Source organism: Saccopteryx leptura, chromosome 1 (genome assembly GCF_036850995.1).
Source record: "Saccopteryx leptura isolate mSacLep1 chromosome 1, mSacLep1_pri_phased_curated, whole genome shotgun sequence".
Classification (NCBI taxonomy): Eukaryota; Metazoa; Chordata; class Mammalia; order Chiroptera; family Emballonuridae; genus Saccopteryx; species Saccopteryx leptura.
Genome location: NC_089503.1, coordinates 377936344 through 377951972, shown reverse-complemented (window position 1 = coordinate 377951972; position 15629 = coordinate 377936344). Strand labels below are relative to the sequence as shown.

Sequence of the window (15629 nt, the reverse complement as noted above, 5' to 3'; positions counted from 1 at the left end):
CGGTTTATTCACTGACTAACCCGGCCAGGGCCAATGTGTAACTTTTAAAAATGCATTTATTGCCATTGTAGTGGGATTTTGAAAAGAAGCAGAGATAATTACACGTTTTCCGCCTCGGTATAACCAAAAGGCTTCATCCTACATCCAATAAATCATCCACAGACACCTGCTGACTATCTGGTGCTGGCTGGGTCCTCGAGGTGCACAGATGAACAAAAGTCATCTCTGCCCACCCAGGCCTGATGGCCTTGGGGACAGTGGGGGCGAGACCAGCCTCTTCAACGCCTTAGTGGAGGCCTCTTCCCATCCTTGAAGAACAGTCTCCCCCTTAAGGTTCACCTTGGTAGTGCAGTCCCCACGGAAGGGTCCAGGAACCTTTTAAAGAAGCTGGCCCAGGTCCGGGTGGGACTGGGTGAGGTGGTCCTCGGAGGCAGAAGTTGGTGCTGAGGTTCTGTTGTGTTTCCACAGGGGAGGCGTGTGGGTGGGCGGCCAGCCTTGGAGGGGGGTCTTCAGGCCGGTATTCATGGCCCCTCCAGTCTCTTCCTGGCACCTGCCCCACCTGTCCCTCCCCTTGGCACCAATCTGCCAGGCGGCTCCTCTCCCTCAGGTATGGCAGCTGTCCCGGGAGAGGTTCCTGCAGAGAAAGCAGCCCGGGGAAGCCACGAGACGCCGCGTTGTGTCCCCCCCATGTACCAGCCTCTCCTGGGAGGCGGCGGGATGGATCTCAGGCCTCCCTGACTTGGCGTCCAGGTCTTTGGGTGGAGACTGGAGAGTGGGCCCGGCAGGGGCGGCTGAGGGGGGAGCAGCTGGGCTCGAGGCTGGAGGAGCTGTGGGACGCTGTTCTCACCACGGCCTGGAGACGCGGGACGGGGCCCTGCACCCACAGCCTCTCTGGCAATGGAGTTGTGCGTTGGGGGGCCCCCGCCCCACCCAGACCTTCCTCGGGGGTTTAGAGACGGGCTAAAAGCGTGGTGATGAGGTACAAAGGCTTTCGTACCCTCACTTTCACCAACCTCAGAGTGTGGTTTCTCTGTCCCCAACCCGTCTCATCTCCCGTGGAAGTGACACCCGCCCCGCAGAGCCGCGTGGTCCCCTTCGGCAAGCTGAGCGTGCCGCCTTGAACCCAGCAGAGGTTTAATAATGTGCAGTTCCATTCTGGTTTAGCGTTCTTCAATCATACACACGTGCGTTCACTTAACATTTTACTGAGCTCAGGCCCCTGTCAGTCAAATGTTACTCTCAGAAAGGTCACTGGAGAGAGTCTAATGAGGAAACTATTTACAGAGAAATGAGGTGGTCGGGGGACTGCTGATGAGCCCAGACAGTGGCAACAGAGGGAGCCTAAGCCTGAGGGGGAGGGGAGGGCTTTGGTCGGGGAGCATGGCGGGAGCCTGGCAGGAGCCTGGCAGGAGCATGGCGGGAAACAACCAGCTCTCCTCCCTCTGGCCGGCCGCCCAGTCTCCTCCCAGTCTCCCAATGCTGCTCAGTGGGCGAACCCAGCCTGAAGCCAGAGGGCGGGGAAGCCAGGTGACCTGGTCTATGGGGGGTCAGTTTCCTGGGTGCACAGCACAGAGAGAAAGGTGGAGAATGAGCAGGGCGGGGCAGACAGAATAAGCAGCACAGGACCACGTGGAGTCCATGGTACCAGGTGCTGGGAGGATGCGGGAGATGAATTAGACAGTGGTCTGTGCCCTCCGGGAGCTTGTGGGATTCCCGAGGGCAGGCCGGCAATAACTCTCCGGAAAGAAGTGGATATCACGTCTATGTTATAGTAAAGTGTGTATACTGTCATAGGACTAGGGGGACCCCCACTGATTCTTCACCTCCTGTCATCCCTGCCCTTGTACTATCCGCCCTTCCTGAGTGTGGGCGAGGCCTGTGACTTGCTTCTAACCCACAGAATACGGCAAAGGTGATGGGATGTCTCTCCCTCGATGAGGTCACACCATATAAGATTCCATTTTAGCAGATTGGAGGGAGATTCTCCAATATGTTCATTATGGACCATTTTAAAAAATATATAGATAATTGTCTGGCCTGTGGTTGCACAATGGATAGAGCAGCAACCTGGAACACTGAGGTCGCTGATTCAAAACCCTGGGCTTGCCGGGTCAAGGCCCATATGACAAGCAACCAATGAACAGCTAGAGTGAAGCAACCACTTCTCATCCTCCCCACCCCACACTCTCTGTAAAATCAATAAATAAAATCTTTTTTAAAATACAGAATTTTTAATAGCAATGATAAAAAAATCACTGGTGATTCCATGATCTAGAAGTGAGCACTGTTAACATTTCATCGGTCATTTCCTTCTGGTCATAGGTACACACAAGGGACAGACAAACAATATTCATATCACCTAGTCACAGTCTTTCTCTCTGGTCTCCTAAGGAATGCTCTGAGCTCTGGGCCCTTTGGATTAACTTGCTCAGGATAATGGGCAAGAAGAGTTGTAGGCTTGGAAGGAGTAATCTTTAGGATGGAAAAAAAAGAACTGCTCCCGGGGGAAGACCAAGTCCGAGAAGGCAGACCTAGCTCACCCCACACCCAGGCCCTGCTGTGGTCATGTCTGCAGGTGCCCCACAAGGCCGGGGCAGAGCGGCAGCCGTCCCAGCCTCCAGTTCACAGCAAGCTCTTTGGCTCATTCCGTCTGAAGCATCTTGTTCAAGAAGGGAGATCCCCCCCTAGGTGTCCAGGGTCTCTTGCTCCCGGTGGTTCGTCAGTAACCCTGAGCTGTTGAAAGGGGGTGTTCGCCTGAGGAAGGGCTGATCCCCGCCACTCTGGACCCCTTTCTGCCCAGGCAGTGGGCACAGCCTGTGGACGCAGAGATTGGGTTGTCCCTGACGGTTGGGAGGTGATGACTGTCCTTCCTCTACAGAGCTGAGCCATACCTCCGAGCTGACCTCCAGGCCCCTGGTCTTCCCTTCTGTCTGGTTCTCATGGAACCCTCTGAGGATCAACAGCCTGGCATTCTTCACACAAAATTGCAGAAGAACCACCGGGTGGATCCCGGTTGGGGCATATGCAGAAGTTTGTCTCTCTGTCTCCCCTCCTCTCACTTAAGAAAAAGAAAGAAAGAAAAGCATTTAGAACAGGGTCTGGTAAAGAGTAGGTGCTCCATATCAGCTGCCACTTGATTATTGCATATCTGCTACAGTGGCTGGGATGCCGTTGACTTCAGAATCTAGGTGCAGTTACCTGGCATCGTGGGCACAGCAGTGTTCCTAGATGACGGCAGCCATGTCTCTTGTCCCTTTAGACCCATTAACTCTGGCCCTGGACTGTGTGTGGGGCAGACACCCACCTGTCTCACATAGGATGTCTGTCAGCTGTGATCAGGCTCTAGAGAAGGTAAAGGTCTTCATTAAAACCTTACTAGCTCCAAACCCCATTCCCAACTCCCTGCCCCCTTGCCTGCCGCTCCTAAAAAAGCTGGAAAGGAAAATTGTTTTCTTAGCCTCTCTTGCAGCCAATCGTGGCCACATGACGTGATTCTGGCCAAAGAAATCTAAGTGAAGGTCTGCCATGGTTTTCTGGGGAAACTTTGCTTTCTTTTTTTTTTTTTTTTATTGATAATTTTTTTTTTATTCATTTTAGAGAGGAGAGAGAAAGGGAGAGAGAGAGAGAGAGAGAGAGAGGAAAGAGAGACAGAGAAAGTGGGGAGGAGCTGGAAGCATCAACTCCCATATGTGCCTTGACCAGGCAAGCCCAGGGTTTCGAACCAGCGACCTCAACATTTCCAGGTTGACGCTTTATCTGCTGCGCCACCACAGGTCAGGCGAAACTTTGCTTTCTTGATAAAAAGTGATAAAAGATGCAGCTGGCGCTGCCCTTCCCCTACTTCTGGCCGTGAATGTGAATGCGGTGCCTGGAAGGTAGCAGCCCTCTTGGGACCATGAGGTTAGAAGCAGAGGGAAAGGCCAAGAAAACCAGAGATGTCAACCATCACTGCTGAGCCATTGAACCCATGGCAATGACCAATGCCTCTCTCTCCAGTTCTGGTTAACAACATGATACAGATTTCAGGCGCACAATTCCATAACACAGCTCTGTGCCCTGTATCGCGAGTTTACCTCCCCAAGTCCAGTCTTTGTCCATCACCATTTATCCCCCTGTACCCTCCCACCTTCCCCGCCCCCAGCAATCACCACACTGGTGACCATGTCCATGAGGTTTTCTCCGCTCTCTCTTTCTTTTTTGTCCTTTTTTGCTCAATCCACCCAGCCCACCCCAGCTCCCTCCCCGACAGCTGTCAGCCTGCTCTCTGTGTAGGAGTCTGTGTCTATTCGCTTGTTAGTGCATTTCGTTCATTAGATTCCACGTGTGAGTGAAATCATACGGCACTTGTCTTTCTCTGACTGGCTTAGTTCACTTAGCGTAATGCTCTCCAGGGCCATCCATGCTGTTGCAAACGGTAACATTTCCTTCTTTTTTATTAAGCCACTGAGATTTTAGAGTGATTTGTTACTATAGCACAATCTGGCCTAATTCTGAGAGATATATGTATGTACTCTGATATCTAATATATGTTATATATATAATACATATTGTATAACATACTTGTATAAAGTAATTTATGTTTATATTATACAATTTGTGTAAATATAAGTACACTTACATACATACATGAATATGTAAAACTCTCCTAGTCTTCACTCGGAAGAGATAGTGCCTTGTAGCCTGCAGGCAAGAATCCCATCCTTGCCGCCTGGCAGCTGGGGTCCCTGGGAGGAGCTTGGCAGGCCTTGAGCTGCTAGAAGGACTCATGACATTTTATGTGGTATTTAAACCTACAGTCTTTGTATCAGTCAGGAGAGAGTAGATTAGCTGCGGTAACAAATGATCCCCAAAAGGCACCCCTTCCTCAAGTATAAAAGATACTTTTGTGCTAGTGTATCAGTACATAACCTGAACATGTATCCAAGTGCCTGCTGGAAGAACAGAAATGTGGGTGCTGGTTCCCTCTGGCCGAGGTAGGAGACAGGCAGGGTCCACATGCAAAGGAGGGAGGGGCCAGGGCAGAGTGAATGCTGGCTCCGGACATTCCCAGCAGCATCCAGCTTAAGGGCACCTGGATGTGGGCTCCATAAATGAACCAGTGTTAAAACCTATGGCCAGAGAACAGCCCACTGCGGGTCAGAAAGCTGGTGCTGCATAGATGGGCCCCCAGGATTGGGCTGGGAGTTTCCATGACCCTGGGTCACAGCTCACCCATGCACATGTGTGCCAGCCCTCTCGCTCACACACACACACACACACACACACACACACACACACACACACACACACACCCGAGGCCACTAGTCACACACTCCATGTCTCTTATTCCCACACCCCTGGGAGGGGATGGTGTCAGGTTCAGAGTCAGATGCAGGGCTGAATTCAAGCCTCCCAGGATGGGAAAGATGCCACCTCCGGAAACCCGAGCGTGTGGTCAGAACAGGACCAGTGAGGGGGTACGTGCGTGGCGGAATGTGCCTGTGCACGTTATTGTGGGGTTCCCACCGGCTGCGCAGGACTCGTCTTGGAAGCGCACACACTGTGCATCACCCAGTGCTCTCCTATGTCAGCTCTCTGTGGGGGGACCGGAACCCCTCCGCTGTGATGGCCACGGGCAGTGTACAGCCCGGCTCACTATCCGCAGCGGGCCTGTCGGGAGACCACAGCTGGCCCAGCTCTGGAAGAGGAACCAGCCCTATTTCCTCTGTCCCTCCATCCCGTGTCTGAGGGAGGAACCCACTCCAACAGGAGGAGAAGGGAGGGGAGGTCACAGGACGCACTCTGTCCTGGTAAGAAGGGATAAGGAGACTACAAACTGGGCAAGAAAATCCTCTCACCATCAGCTCAAGGCCATAATCCTCGGCGCCAGCTCCTCTAAGGTTTGTTCCGTTTCCACTCCTCCTCCCCAGGGAGCCGTCCCATTGGCTGCAAGGATTTAGTGGGGACTTCTAACACTGGTTCTTTGGCCTCCCCTGGATTTGGGGGTCGGCTTGCTCCGCCCCGTTACCTTCTCCCTTCTGCTCAACTCCTCCCGACACCTCCCTGCCCTGACCCATCAAGTCTTCCTCTCTCGTATCTGGAGAATTGGGGCCTGCGAGCCAGGGGGGCCCAGTTCTGAAACGCCAAGCCGCCCTTGCGGCAGGGAGCAGTGGGGCACAGGACTTGTGGGTCTCGGGCATCCGCCGCCCACCGGGTTGGACAATGGGCAACGTGATGGAGGGGAAGTCGGCGGAGGAGCTGAGCAGCACCGAGTGCCACCAGTGGTACAAGAGGTTCATGACCGAGTGCCCCTCCGGCCAGCTCACCCTCTATGAGTTCCGCCAGATCTTCGGCCTCAAGAACCTGAGCCCGTCGACCAGCCAGTACGTGGAGCAGATGTTTGAGACCTTTGACTTCAACAAGGTGAGCAGGGGCCTGGGTGGGGGTGTTGGAAGGATGCCTGGTGTGTGTGTGTGTGTGTGTGTGTGTGTGTGTGTGTGTGTGTGTGTGTCAGACATGAGAACAGCAAGGTCCGCTGGAGGCACGGCTTCATGTTTACACGGAAGGTTGAATGTCCACTCTAGGGATTCAATGGGTCTCACATTCATTGAGCACCCGCTGCGAGTCAGGCACTGGGGGTTCAGCACGGCTCGGGCCCGGCCCTGGCTCCGGCTCTCCGGGGGAAGACAGAGAGGTCCACAGTTAGTGTTCAGGCTGCACCGGTGTGCCCTCTGCCTCGCCCACACGCATGCTCTGATTTACTCCAGAGCAAGCGAGAACACTTTCAAGACAGTCACTGAGCGCCTACTAAGTGCTCGACGCCGTATGTGGGGTGTCTCACAAGGGTGCCGAAGGAGGGGAGGGAGGGAGAGAGCGAAGTGAGGAGGCCCCAGCCCCAGCTGGTCTGGGACAGGCAGGCCTGCATTACCTGGGTCACCCATGATGCTCTGTGGACACTGGAACTGGGGACAGGCACAGGTGCCTGGTCACTGAGGAATATCCAGGCTATTCCAACTCCGAAATACCCAGTGACCTCAGTTCACCTTTTCTCAAGTGGGCCGAAGGTCTGCACAGGGGTTAGCTTGTAGGTTTCCCCAAGGAACTGCCTGGACTTATTGGGGGAAGACTTCTGGATAGGCTAGCGAGAATGCTGAAAAAATAGTTAGTCACTGTGAGTTTGGGCCCCTCGCTGTCATCCGCTGGGTGACCTTGAACCCATTCTCTCCCCCTCAGCCTCAGCATCTTCACCTGCGTCTGCCGTGGATGGAGGGAGCATTAGTTAGGATGTCTGTTGGTTTTCAGTAGCAAATCTTCCATTTATTCGGAGCAGTTTGCTCAAGATGGAGTGGTGGGAAGAACCCCGACCCCCGAACTCGTCTCCCCGTCCTGGCTGGTCCCCACCCGGCTGGGTGCACGGCCAGGCGTCCACCGCAGGCCGGGGAGAGGTGCCCAGAGCTCCCCAGCTGCCCTCACTGCCCAGAGGGCCCAACAGCCTTGTGGGCGGGGCTCCCAGGGAAAGCTGGCCTCAGAAGCTATTTAAAACTCGCTAATATTTGGTGTCAAGGGACCAAAGCAGATTATGGACTTTGAGTCCCAGCCTCAAGGGCAGCATCGTGGTGCCCAAGGACTTTCCTGTTGGGGCACAAAGGCGCAGAGAACTGGAGCCCCAGCTATGGAGGCCAGGAGGGATGGCCTCGGGGCACTGGACCGCCCACATGCCCCAGAAGCAGCACTGATTCCTGCACAGGAGCGGGAAGAGCCTCAATACCTCACACCCAAATGCCCCCAAATAGCTCAGCTTCTCACCCACTAAGGAAGCCCTTTGGGTCAAGACATGTTCCCAAAAAGACTCTCTAAAATCACACCTATGATGTAATGGCAACCCACCAACCTCATATCTGCATAACCTGAGTCACTCGTATGCCATCTCTTCCATTACCTGGCCCATCCCAACCTGACTTCCTCGAGTCTGCGCACACATCCCGGCCTTAGGGCTTTGGTGCTGCCTGGGACCCTCTTCCTCCAGAATTCTGTGTGGCTCACACCTTCCCTGGCTACAAGTCACTGCTCAGAAGTCCCCTTCCCACTGACACCTCCCCTGCTCTCCTCATTGAAACCTTATTTAACGGGAACTAGCCCGTCCTCCCGCATTTCCTAGCCCCGCCCTCCAGAGCTCCCCAGAGTACGCCTTATCTTCTAGTACATGGGGCTGAACACCATTTAGCCATGTGCTTATTGTCCGTCTCCCCTGCTGGAGCTTGAGCTCCGTGAGGGCAGGGACTGCTGTCCGTCTTGGCCCCTGCCCTATCAGCGCCTGAAGCAGTTCCGGCAACACAGTGGGTGCTTAAAAGAGATTGGCTCTAGGAGTGAATGAATCGATGAGAAATCATGAGTGTATGGGCTCATTTTATATTTCATAATAACATCCATTTAAAGACATTTCTTTTTTAACTTTTAATTATTGATGAGAGAGAGAGAGAGAGAGAGAGAGAGAGAGAGAGAAAGAAACATTGATTCGGTGTTCCACTTCTCTATGCATTCACTGGTTGAGTCTTGTGTGTGCCCTGACCGGGGATTGAGCCTATGGCACATTGGGATGACGCTCTAATCTACTTGGCTACCCAGCCAGGGAAAAAACATATTTATTTAAATGAAGAGCATCTTTGTAACATCTGAAGTGCCTCATGGACGCCAATGGTCTAAACCACCTTTTCGAGGCCCCACCGTCTCCACTCACCGGCACAAGCACAGAGCACTTGAGCAGACTGGCTGGGACGTTTCCATACAGCGGGGAATTAACACTGGGGTGTGCCAACAATGGCCTGTGGGCCTATCTTTAGAAATAAACACATCGCACCCATGTGTTTACATTTTTAAAAATATTTTATTTATTGAGTTTTAGAGAGAGGAGAGAGAGAAAGGTGGTGGGGGGGAGCAGGAAGCATCAACTTGTAGTAGTTGCTTCTTGCATGTGCTTTGACCAGGCAAACCTGGGGCCTCAAACCCGCAACCCCAGGCTTCCAGGTTGACACTCTGCCCACTATGCCACTACAGGGCAGGCCCCGTAAGTTTACATTTTGTCAAAACAAAAATATTTGCCACCTGGCCCTTTAGAGAGAACGCCTGCCAGCCCGTGAGTTAGAGGAGGGTTATAGCCTACGGGCCTGTGCTAGGTGGGCAGGGTTGCGGGGTACAGCAGTCTGAACGGGAGCGTGACCTGGGGACATGCATATGCTTTGCTTATTTCAAAGCTTTTCGTGGGCCTGCCTATGCCGGCAGTCACACGGGTGCACCCACATCAGCGTAAATCTTCTATCCAGGCACCTGAGCGCCATGCAGGACTTAGGAGACACAGTTCCTAGGCAAGGATTTGTCATTCACTAGCTATGTGGCCTAAGCTCTCTCCTCTTCAGCTTTCTCAGCTGAAAATGGGAACAAAAATACCCACCTCCTGGGAGCGGTTGTGAAATTAAATAATTATAACGAACAAAACGCTCAGCGCAGGAAGCACTAGAAAGCAGGATTGTTGTAGCATTGTTACCGAATCTAATCCATGTCACAATCTTGCAAAGCACACACTGCCGTTCCCATCTTAGAGCTGCGGAAACTGTGTCTCAAGAGGCCATGTGACTGACCCCGCTCCTGAGACATAGTTTAGGTCTTTCTGGAACAAAAGCCCATATTTTTCCATTGTCCCTTTTAAGCCATTAAAAAAAAATTACAAACATACTATAGCACATTGTAAAATTTCCGACACTATAGAAAGATAAAAAATAAAAAGAGAAAGCATTCTCGCCCTGCCTCCCCCGCCTAGGGGACACCTCCTCAGCTGCTTCCCTGCCTCTCCGAGCCTGTGGCACGGGGGGGCCTTGCTCCATCCGACTGCCATCCCAGGAGGTGGGTTAGGCAAGGACTGAGCGAGCGAAGGCATGTGTGAAAGCCCTCGAATGCGGGAAAGCACACAAATGTTCGCTGTGCTCCTGATACTCATTGTGGGGCTCCCAGGGGTAAGGCCTCACCTAAGGCCAAAGGCCAGCACAGAACCAGCAGGTCTCAGAGGCCTGGCACTTCCTTAATAACAGTGCTCTGGCTTCTGCTTGTCACTTTCAACGACAGAGAGCTCATGACTGAGTGAGGCTGGCCCTCCACTCTCCCTGTTAAAGAATTCTTCATACTGACCCCACGAATGCTTCTCAGTGACCTCCTGGTTCCAGAGTCATGATTGTGAGTAAATGGAGGAATAGGCTGGACTCCAAGTTCACGTGCTCTCTGGTCCAGTGCCCCTTTCCTTACAGGGCACAGCCTGTCTGCAAGACACAGGCCTCCGTCCCTCAGCCTCACTCAGTTTGGGAGAAGTGGGCAGAGACAGGTCTGTTCTCCCTGCTTCCCTGACCACCTTGGCAGGGCAGGGCAGACTGTCAGCTGGTGAACATTTGGGGAACCTGGGAGAAATGTCCTGCAGGAACGTCTTGTACCGCCCTGCCCCATGACCAGCCCCTTCAAGACTCAATGAGGGAGCCCTGGCCGGTTGGCTGAGTAGTAGGATGTTGGCCTGGCATGTGGAAGTCCTGGGTTTGATTCCCAGCCAGGGCACACAGGAGAAGCACCCATCTGCTTCTCTACCCTTCCCCCTCTCCTTCCTCTCTCTCTCTCTCTTCCCCTCCCGCAGCCAAGGCTCCATTGGAGCAAAGTTGGCCTGGGTGCTGAGGATGGCTCCGTGGCCTCTGCCTCAGGTGCTAGAATGACTTGGGTTGCAACAGAACAACACCCCAGATGGGCAGAGCATCGCTCCATGCCGGGCTTGCTGGGTGAATCCTGGTCAGGCGCATGTGAGAGTCTGTCTCTCTGCCTCTCCACTTCTCACTTCAGAAAAACAAAAACAACTCAACGAGGGCATCACCTCTCTCAGGAAGCCACCCTAAGCCCCTCACCTACCCTCGCCCCAGTGGAGTTGAGTGCCCCTAACCCGTGACTCCATAATGTCCTATCTGGATGTGTTATTGCAGAATACACACCATGAGGACATAGTGACCTCTTTGTAATAATAGTAATAATAATAGCTAACATTTACTGAGTGCTTACGTCAGCCAGTGTTGAGTGCTTTACACATACAAACTCATGTACTCCCACGACAATCCCATAGAGGCAGGTACTGTTACAATTATTATAGACGAAAAAGTCGAGGGCTGAGGACGTATTGCGTCCTTTGTCCCAGATCCCCTGGCTTTGAGAGGATGAAGCCAGGATTCAAACCTGCGTCCTCAACACTGCATTCCCTCCATTCCCCTCAGGATGGGGGTCTAGATCCTGTTTGTCACTGTGTGCAGCGGGCCTCCCCGTCTACCTCCTGGCCTCACCCAGCTGGGAGAAGCTCATCCAATTACACCCCACCCTGGGAATTCGGATCTCCTCTCCCATCTACAAGCAACTGGAAGGGCTCAAGTTTAGGAAGCACAGGGAACTAGCCAGTGACAGCTACAGCCCACATGTCTATGGAGAGAGCACCAGCCGTTCACAGCCCAGTGGGGGTTAATCAGATTTGATGGCAGCCTCTGGGGTGGGCTCTGCAGGGCATGCAGGACAGGTGGGGGTGGGCACCAAAAGGGCAGGTGTATGTGTTGGAGTGGGAGTGGGCTCAAGGCAGCTCTCGCCCTGCCCAGGACGGCTACATCGACTTCATGGAGTACGTGGCGGCTCTCAGCCTGGTCCTCAAGGGGAAGGTGGAACAGAAGCTGCGCTGGTACTTCAAGCTCTACGATGTCGACGGCAATGGATGCATCGACCGCGATGAGCTGCTCACCATCATCCGGGTAACTCCAGGTGCAGAGGGCTGGGCCGGGGGCTGGGACAGCTGCTGAAGGACCGGAGCTGAGGGCTGGGGTGGGGTCTTCCGCGGGCAGAGTTGTCATCTCAGAGGGTCCTGGTGGCAGCTCTGGCCCTCACCAGCTGTGTGACCTTAGTCATGTTCCTTCCCCTCTCTGGGCCTCAGTTTCCTCTTGTGTACCAAGAGACTGCATAAGATCTTAAGTCTCAGCTCTGCCGCTGCTGCCCACTGTGCGACTGGCACCTTGGCCTCCATGCCCCAGAGCTGCCGGGGTCCAGGGGAGCCTCACTGTCCGCCCCCACCACCACCGAGACTGAGTTAGGATGGGTCCCCTCACTTCTTCCTTCCAGGCCATCCGAGCTATTAACCCCTGCAGCGACTCAACCATGAGTGCTGAGGAGTTCACGGATACCGTGTTCGCCAGGATCGATGTCAATGGGGATGGTGAGGAGGCCGGGGTCGGGGGTCACCAGGGTGTAGGGTCCCAGCCACAGACCCACATTTTAGGAACACCTAAACCCGACTTCGGCCTCTGGTTCCTGTGCCTGCCCCCCTCCCAGCACCTCCCAGCATTGGCCTCGCCCTCTGGTTCGTGTGCCTGCCCCACTCCCAGCACCTCCCAGCATTGCCCTTGCCCTCTGGTTCGTGTGCCTGCCCCCCTCACAGCACCTCCCAGCATCGGCCTTGCCCTCTGGTTCGTGTGCCTGCCCCCCTCCCAGCAGCTCCCAGCATTGCCCTTGCCCTCTGGTTCGTGTGCCTGCCCCCCTCCCAGCACCTCCCAGCATTGCCCTCGCCCTCTGGTTCGTGTGCCTGCCCCCCTCCCAGCACCTCCCAGCATTGCCCTTGCCCTCTGGTTCGTGTGCCTGCCCCCCTCCCAGCACCTCCCAGCATTGCCCTTGCCCTCTGGTTCGTGTGCCTGCCCCCCTCCCAGCACCCCCCAGCATTGGCCTTGCCCCCTGGTTCGTGTGCCTGCCCCCCTCCCAGCACCTCCCAGCATTGCCCTTGCCCTCTGGTTCCTGTGCCTGCCCCCCTCCCAGCAGCTCCCAGCATTGCCCTTGCCCTCTGGTTCACGTGCCTGCCCCCCTCCCAGCACCTCCCAGCATTGCCCTTGCCCTCTGGTTCGTGTGCCTGCCCCCCTCCCAGCACCTCCCAGCATTGCCCTTGCCCTCTGGTTCGTGTGCCTGCCCCCCTCCCAGCACCTCCCAGCACTGCCCTTGCCCCCCCCCCCTTCCCCTTAGGGGAAGACTCCTGCTCCTGGTGCAATGCCACCAGGGAGATGCGAACACCTTCCTCCCCATGACTCCCTCCCTCTCTCAGGGGAACTGTCCCTGGAGGAGTTCATGGAGGGCGTCCAGAAGGACCAGATGCTCCTGGACACGCTGACGCGAAGCCTGGACCTCACCAGCATTGTGCGCAGGCTGCAGAACGGCGAGCAAGACCAGGAGGGGGCCGGGGGTGGCGCTGGCGAGGCCACCGGCTGAGCCCACCGCCCAGACGCCTCTGTGCTGGGGAGGGGGTGTGTGGTGTGTGCTGGTGTCGCCCATGTGGTTTTTATACTAGATAGAATCAATGAACTCAAAAGCTCACCTCGCCTCTTTGGGCTGCACGGTGGTAGCACAGGGACAGGGTGGGAGCCCAGAGGTGGGGACGGTGAGGGATGGTGTCTGCACCTCTGTGTGACTCAGCTTCCTGTTGGGGGCACTCCTCAACATCCCTCTGGCCTCAGGGTCCTCTCCTGCCCTTTCTTATCCCTCCCCCAGATTTCCACACCAAGCATCTCTAGCCCCACTCTCCTCTGCCCTAGAAGTTCTGGGGCAGAGCTGAGCTTTGCCGGGACTCTGATGGAATCCCTCAGGTCCTGTGGCCACAGCCCCCATCTTGGCGCTGCAAGGAGCCCAGGCCCCCCAATCCCGCAGCCGACTTGTGTGCTTTGCACTGATTCGACCCTCCCATGTATCATTTATTGAATGCCTACTATCTACTAATGCTATATACCAGTGGTAGTCAACCTGGTCCCTACCTCCCACTGGTGGGCGTTCCAACTTTCATGGTGGGCGGTAGCGGAGCAACCAAAGTATAAATAAAAAGATAGATTTAACTATAGTAAGTTGTTTTATAAAGATTTATTCTGCCAAACTTAGCGAAAATCCGACATAAAGTACTTGGTAAGTAATTATTATTATATGCTTTAACTTGCTGTAACTCTGCTTTATAAATTTTATAAAGTAAAGTGACTTCCCTACTTTATAAATCCCCATTACTGTGGAACCGGTGGGGGGTTAGAAAAGTTTACTACTAACAGAGATACAAAAGTGGGCGGTGGGTATAAAAAGGTTGACTACCCCTGCTACATACTAACACTAGATGTTACATGTGCAAAGAAGAGAACGTGTCTCATCTTCAAGGAACTCCCAGAGACTAAGCATCATTGTAATAAAATATGCTAAGGGAAGCTATGAGTGGATTCCTGCAGGAGCACAGGGAACTGTGAGTCTGACTCAGAGACAGCCTCACAGAGGTGACCCTTGACTTTCAACATGAAAGAGGAGTTGGGAGGGTTGCACGTGGAGAAGGTGGGGTGTGTGGGAGGTTGGAGGTGCATTCTGTGTGATGTGTGTGTGTCGTATATGGGGGGCTGTGTGACGGGAGTTTTCTTAGGTGCAAAATTGGGGGTCTCTCTTAGGATTTACCTTTTACCGAATTTGAAACAATAAGGAGTCATATCCATCTTTAGGGAGCATCTCCAAGAACCCCAGTAACAGGAAAAAACAAAACTAAACTAAACTCCTTCAAAAAGTGACAGTGCTACCAAGATGAGGACGGGATGTTTGGATGACCGGTTGTGATGTGTGTGCTCACGTGCACACATTCACACACGCTGGGAAGGCAGGCTTGAGCTGGATACTGGCCAAAACGTGCAAGAAGGTGAGGTGGTGTTATAGAAAGTCCTCGTTTAGCCAGAGGAAATCCTGTTTATTCAGAAGTGACGGTACAGCCCCTTCTACTTCCTCTGGTGGCTGCCTGGTGGCATGTGGTGCCTGCTGCATTGCTCCCCACAGTCTACGACTCACTGCAAGTGACCTGAGCACTCCGGGGCTCACTTCTCTCTCTTGCTGCGGGGACACCTGACATCAGTTGGGAAGTGGGGCAATCTGTTGGGTCTCACCCCCATTCTCAGTACACCCCAACTTCAGGAGTACCTGTCCAAGAACCTGGGAGAGACAGGCTGAAGCAGCTGTGCCCATTTTTTAAAGCTGTTCTTTCTTCTGGGTTTTGAGTCTTCTCTTCAGCTGGAAGTGGGGGAGTGCAGGGGGTTAATAAAAATCCAGGGTGGGAGGAGGGAGCAAAGGGGGACAGGGGAGTGAAGCCCCTGGTGGCAGATAGTGCCCTGGCGGGGAGGGTACCTTTTGCTCACACCCATCCTGTCTATCACTTGGACCACCCAGACTGGGAAGCCAGCCAGGGCTTGAGCACAGACATGGCGGGATGATGAAGGTCAATGCCAGGGGCAGCCTGGAAGCACAAGGAGCTGACATTTCTCTTCCTTCCCTGGTGGTGGCCTCTGGGAAAATCCTGAAGGTCAGCGTTGGGAGGGCATCCGCATAGAATAAGGACATTTCCCCATTGTCATTCTCATACCAGCTTCATGATCTGGAGGATAGCTGTGCCCCACCTGGATTATTACTTTTTTTGTTTTTATTTTATTTATTTATTTTTTTAATTTTTTTTATTTGTTCATTTTAGAGAGGAGAGGGAGAGACAGAGAGAGAGAGAGAGAGAGAGAGAGAGAAGGGGGGAGGAGCTGGAAGCATCAACTCCCATATGT

The 15629-nt window shown here is 53.9% G+C and overlaps 1 protein-coding gene across 1 annotated transcript; it reads left to right on the top strand.

Annotated features, from left to right (window-relative positions):
- The first annotated feature begins 5851 nt into the window (after window positions 1–5851).
- GUCA1A (guanylate cyclase activator 1A) lies at window positions 5852–13906 on the top strand. The gene is made up of 4 exons (XM_066361412.1): window positions 5852–6402; window positions 11640–11789; window positions 12154–12247; window positions 13121–13906. The coding sequence occupies exons 1-4, from the start codon at window positions 6202–6204 to the stop codon at window positions 13282–13284; spliced, it is 609 nt and encodes a 202-aa protein (XP_066217509.1). The 5' UTR covers window positions 5852–6201; the 3' UTR covers window positions 13285–13906.
- The last annotated feature ends 1723 nt before the right edge of the window (window positions 13907–15629 follow it).

What these genes read in the sequence shown, in the direction of transcription:
- GUCA1A (XM_066361412.1), top strand. Translation starts at nt 6,202, where the DNA reads ATGGGCAACGTGATGGAGGGGAAGTCGGCGGAGGAGCTGAGCAGCACC. An exon ending in AGCTGCTCACCATCATCCGG is followed by an intron (nt 11,790 to 12,153) that starts GTAACTCCAGGT and finishes TCTTCCTTCCAG; the next exon opens with GCCATCCGAGCTATTAACCC. An exon ending in GATCGATGTCAATGGGGATG is followed by an intron (nt 12,248 to 13,120) that starts GTGAGGAGGCCG and finishes TCCCTCTCTCAG; the next exon opens with GGGAACTGTCCCTGGAGGAG.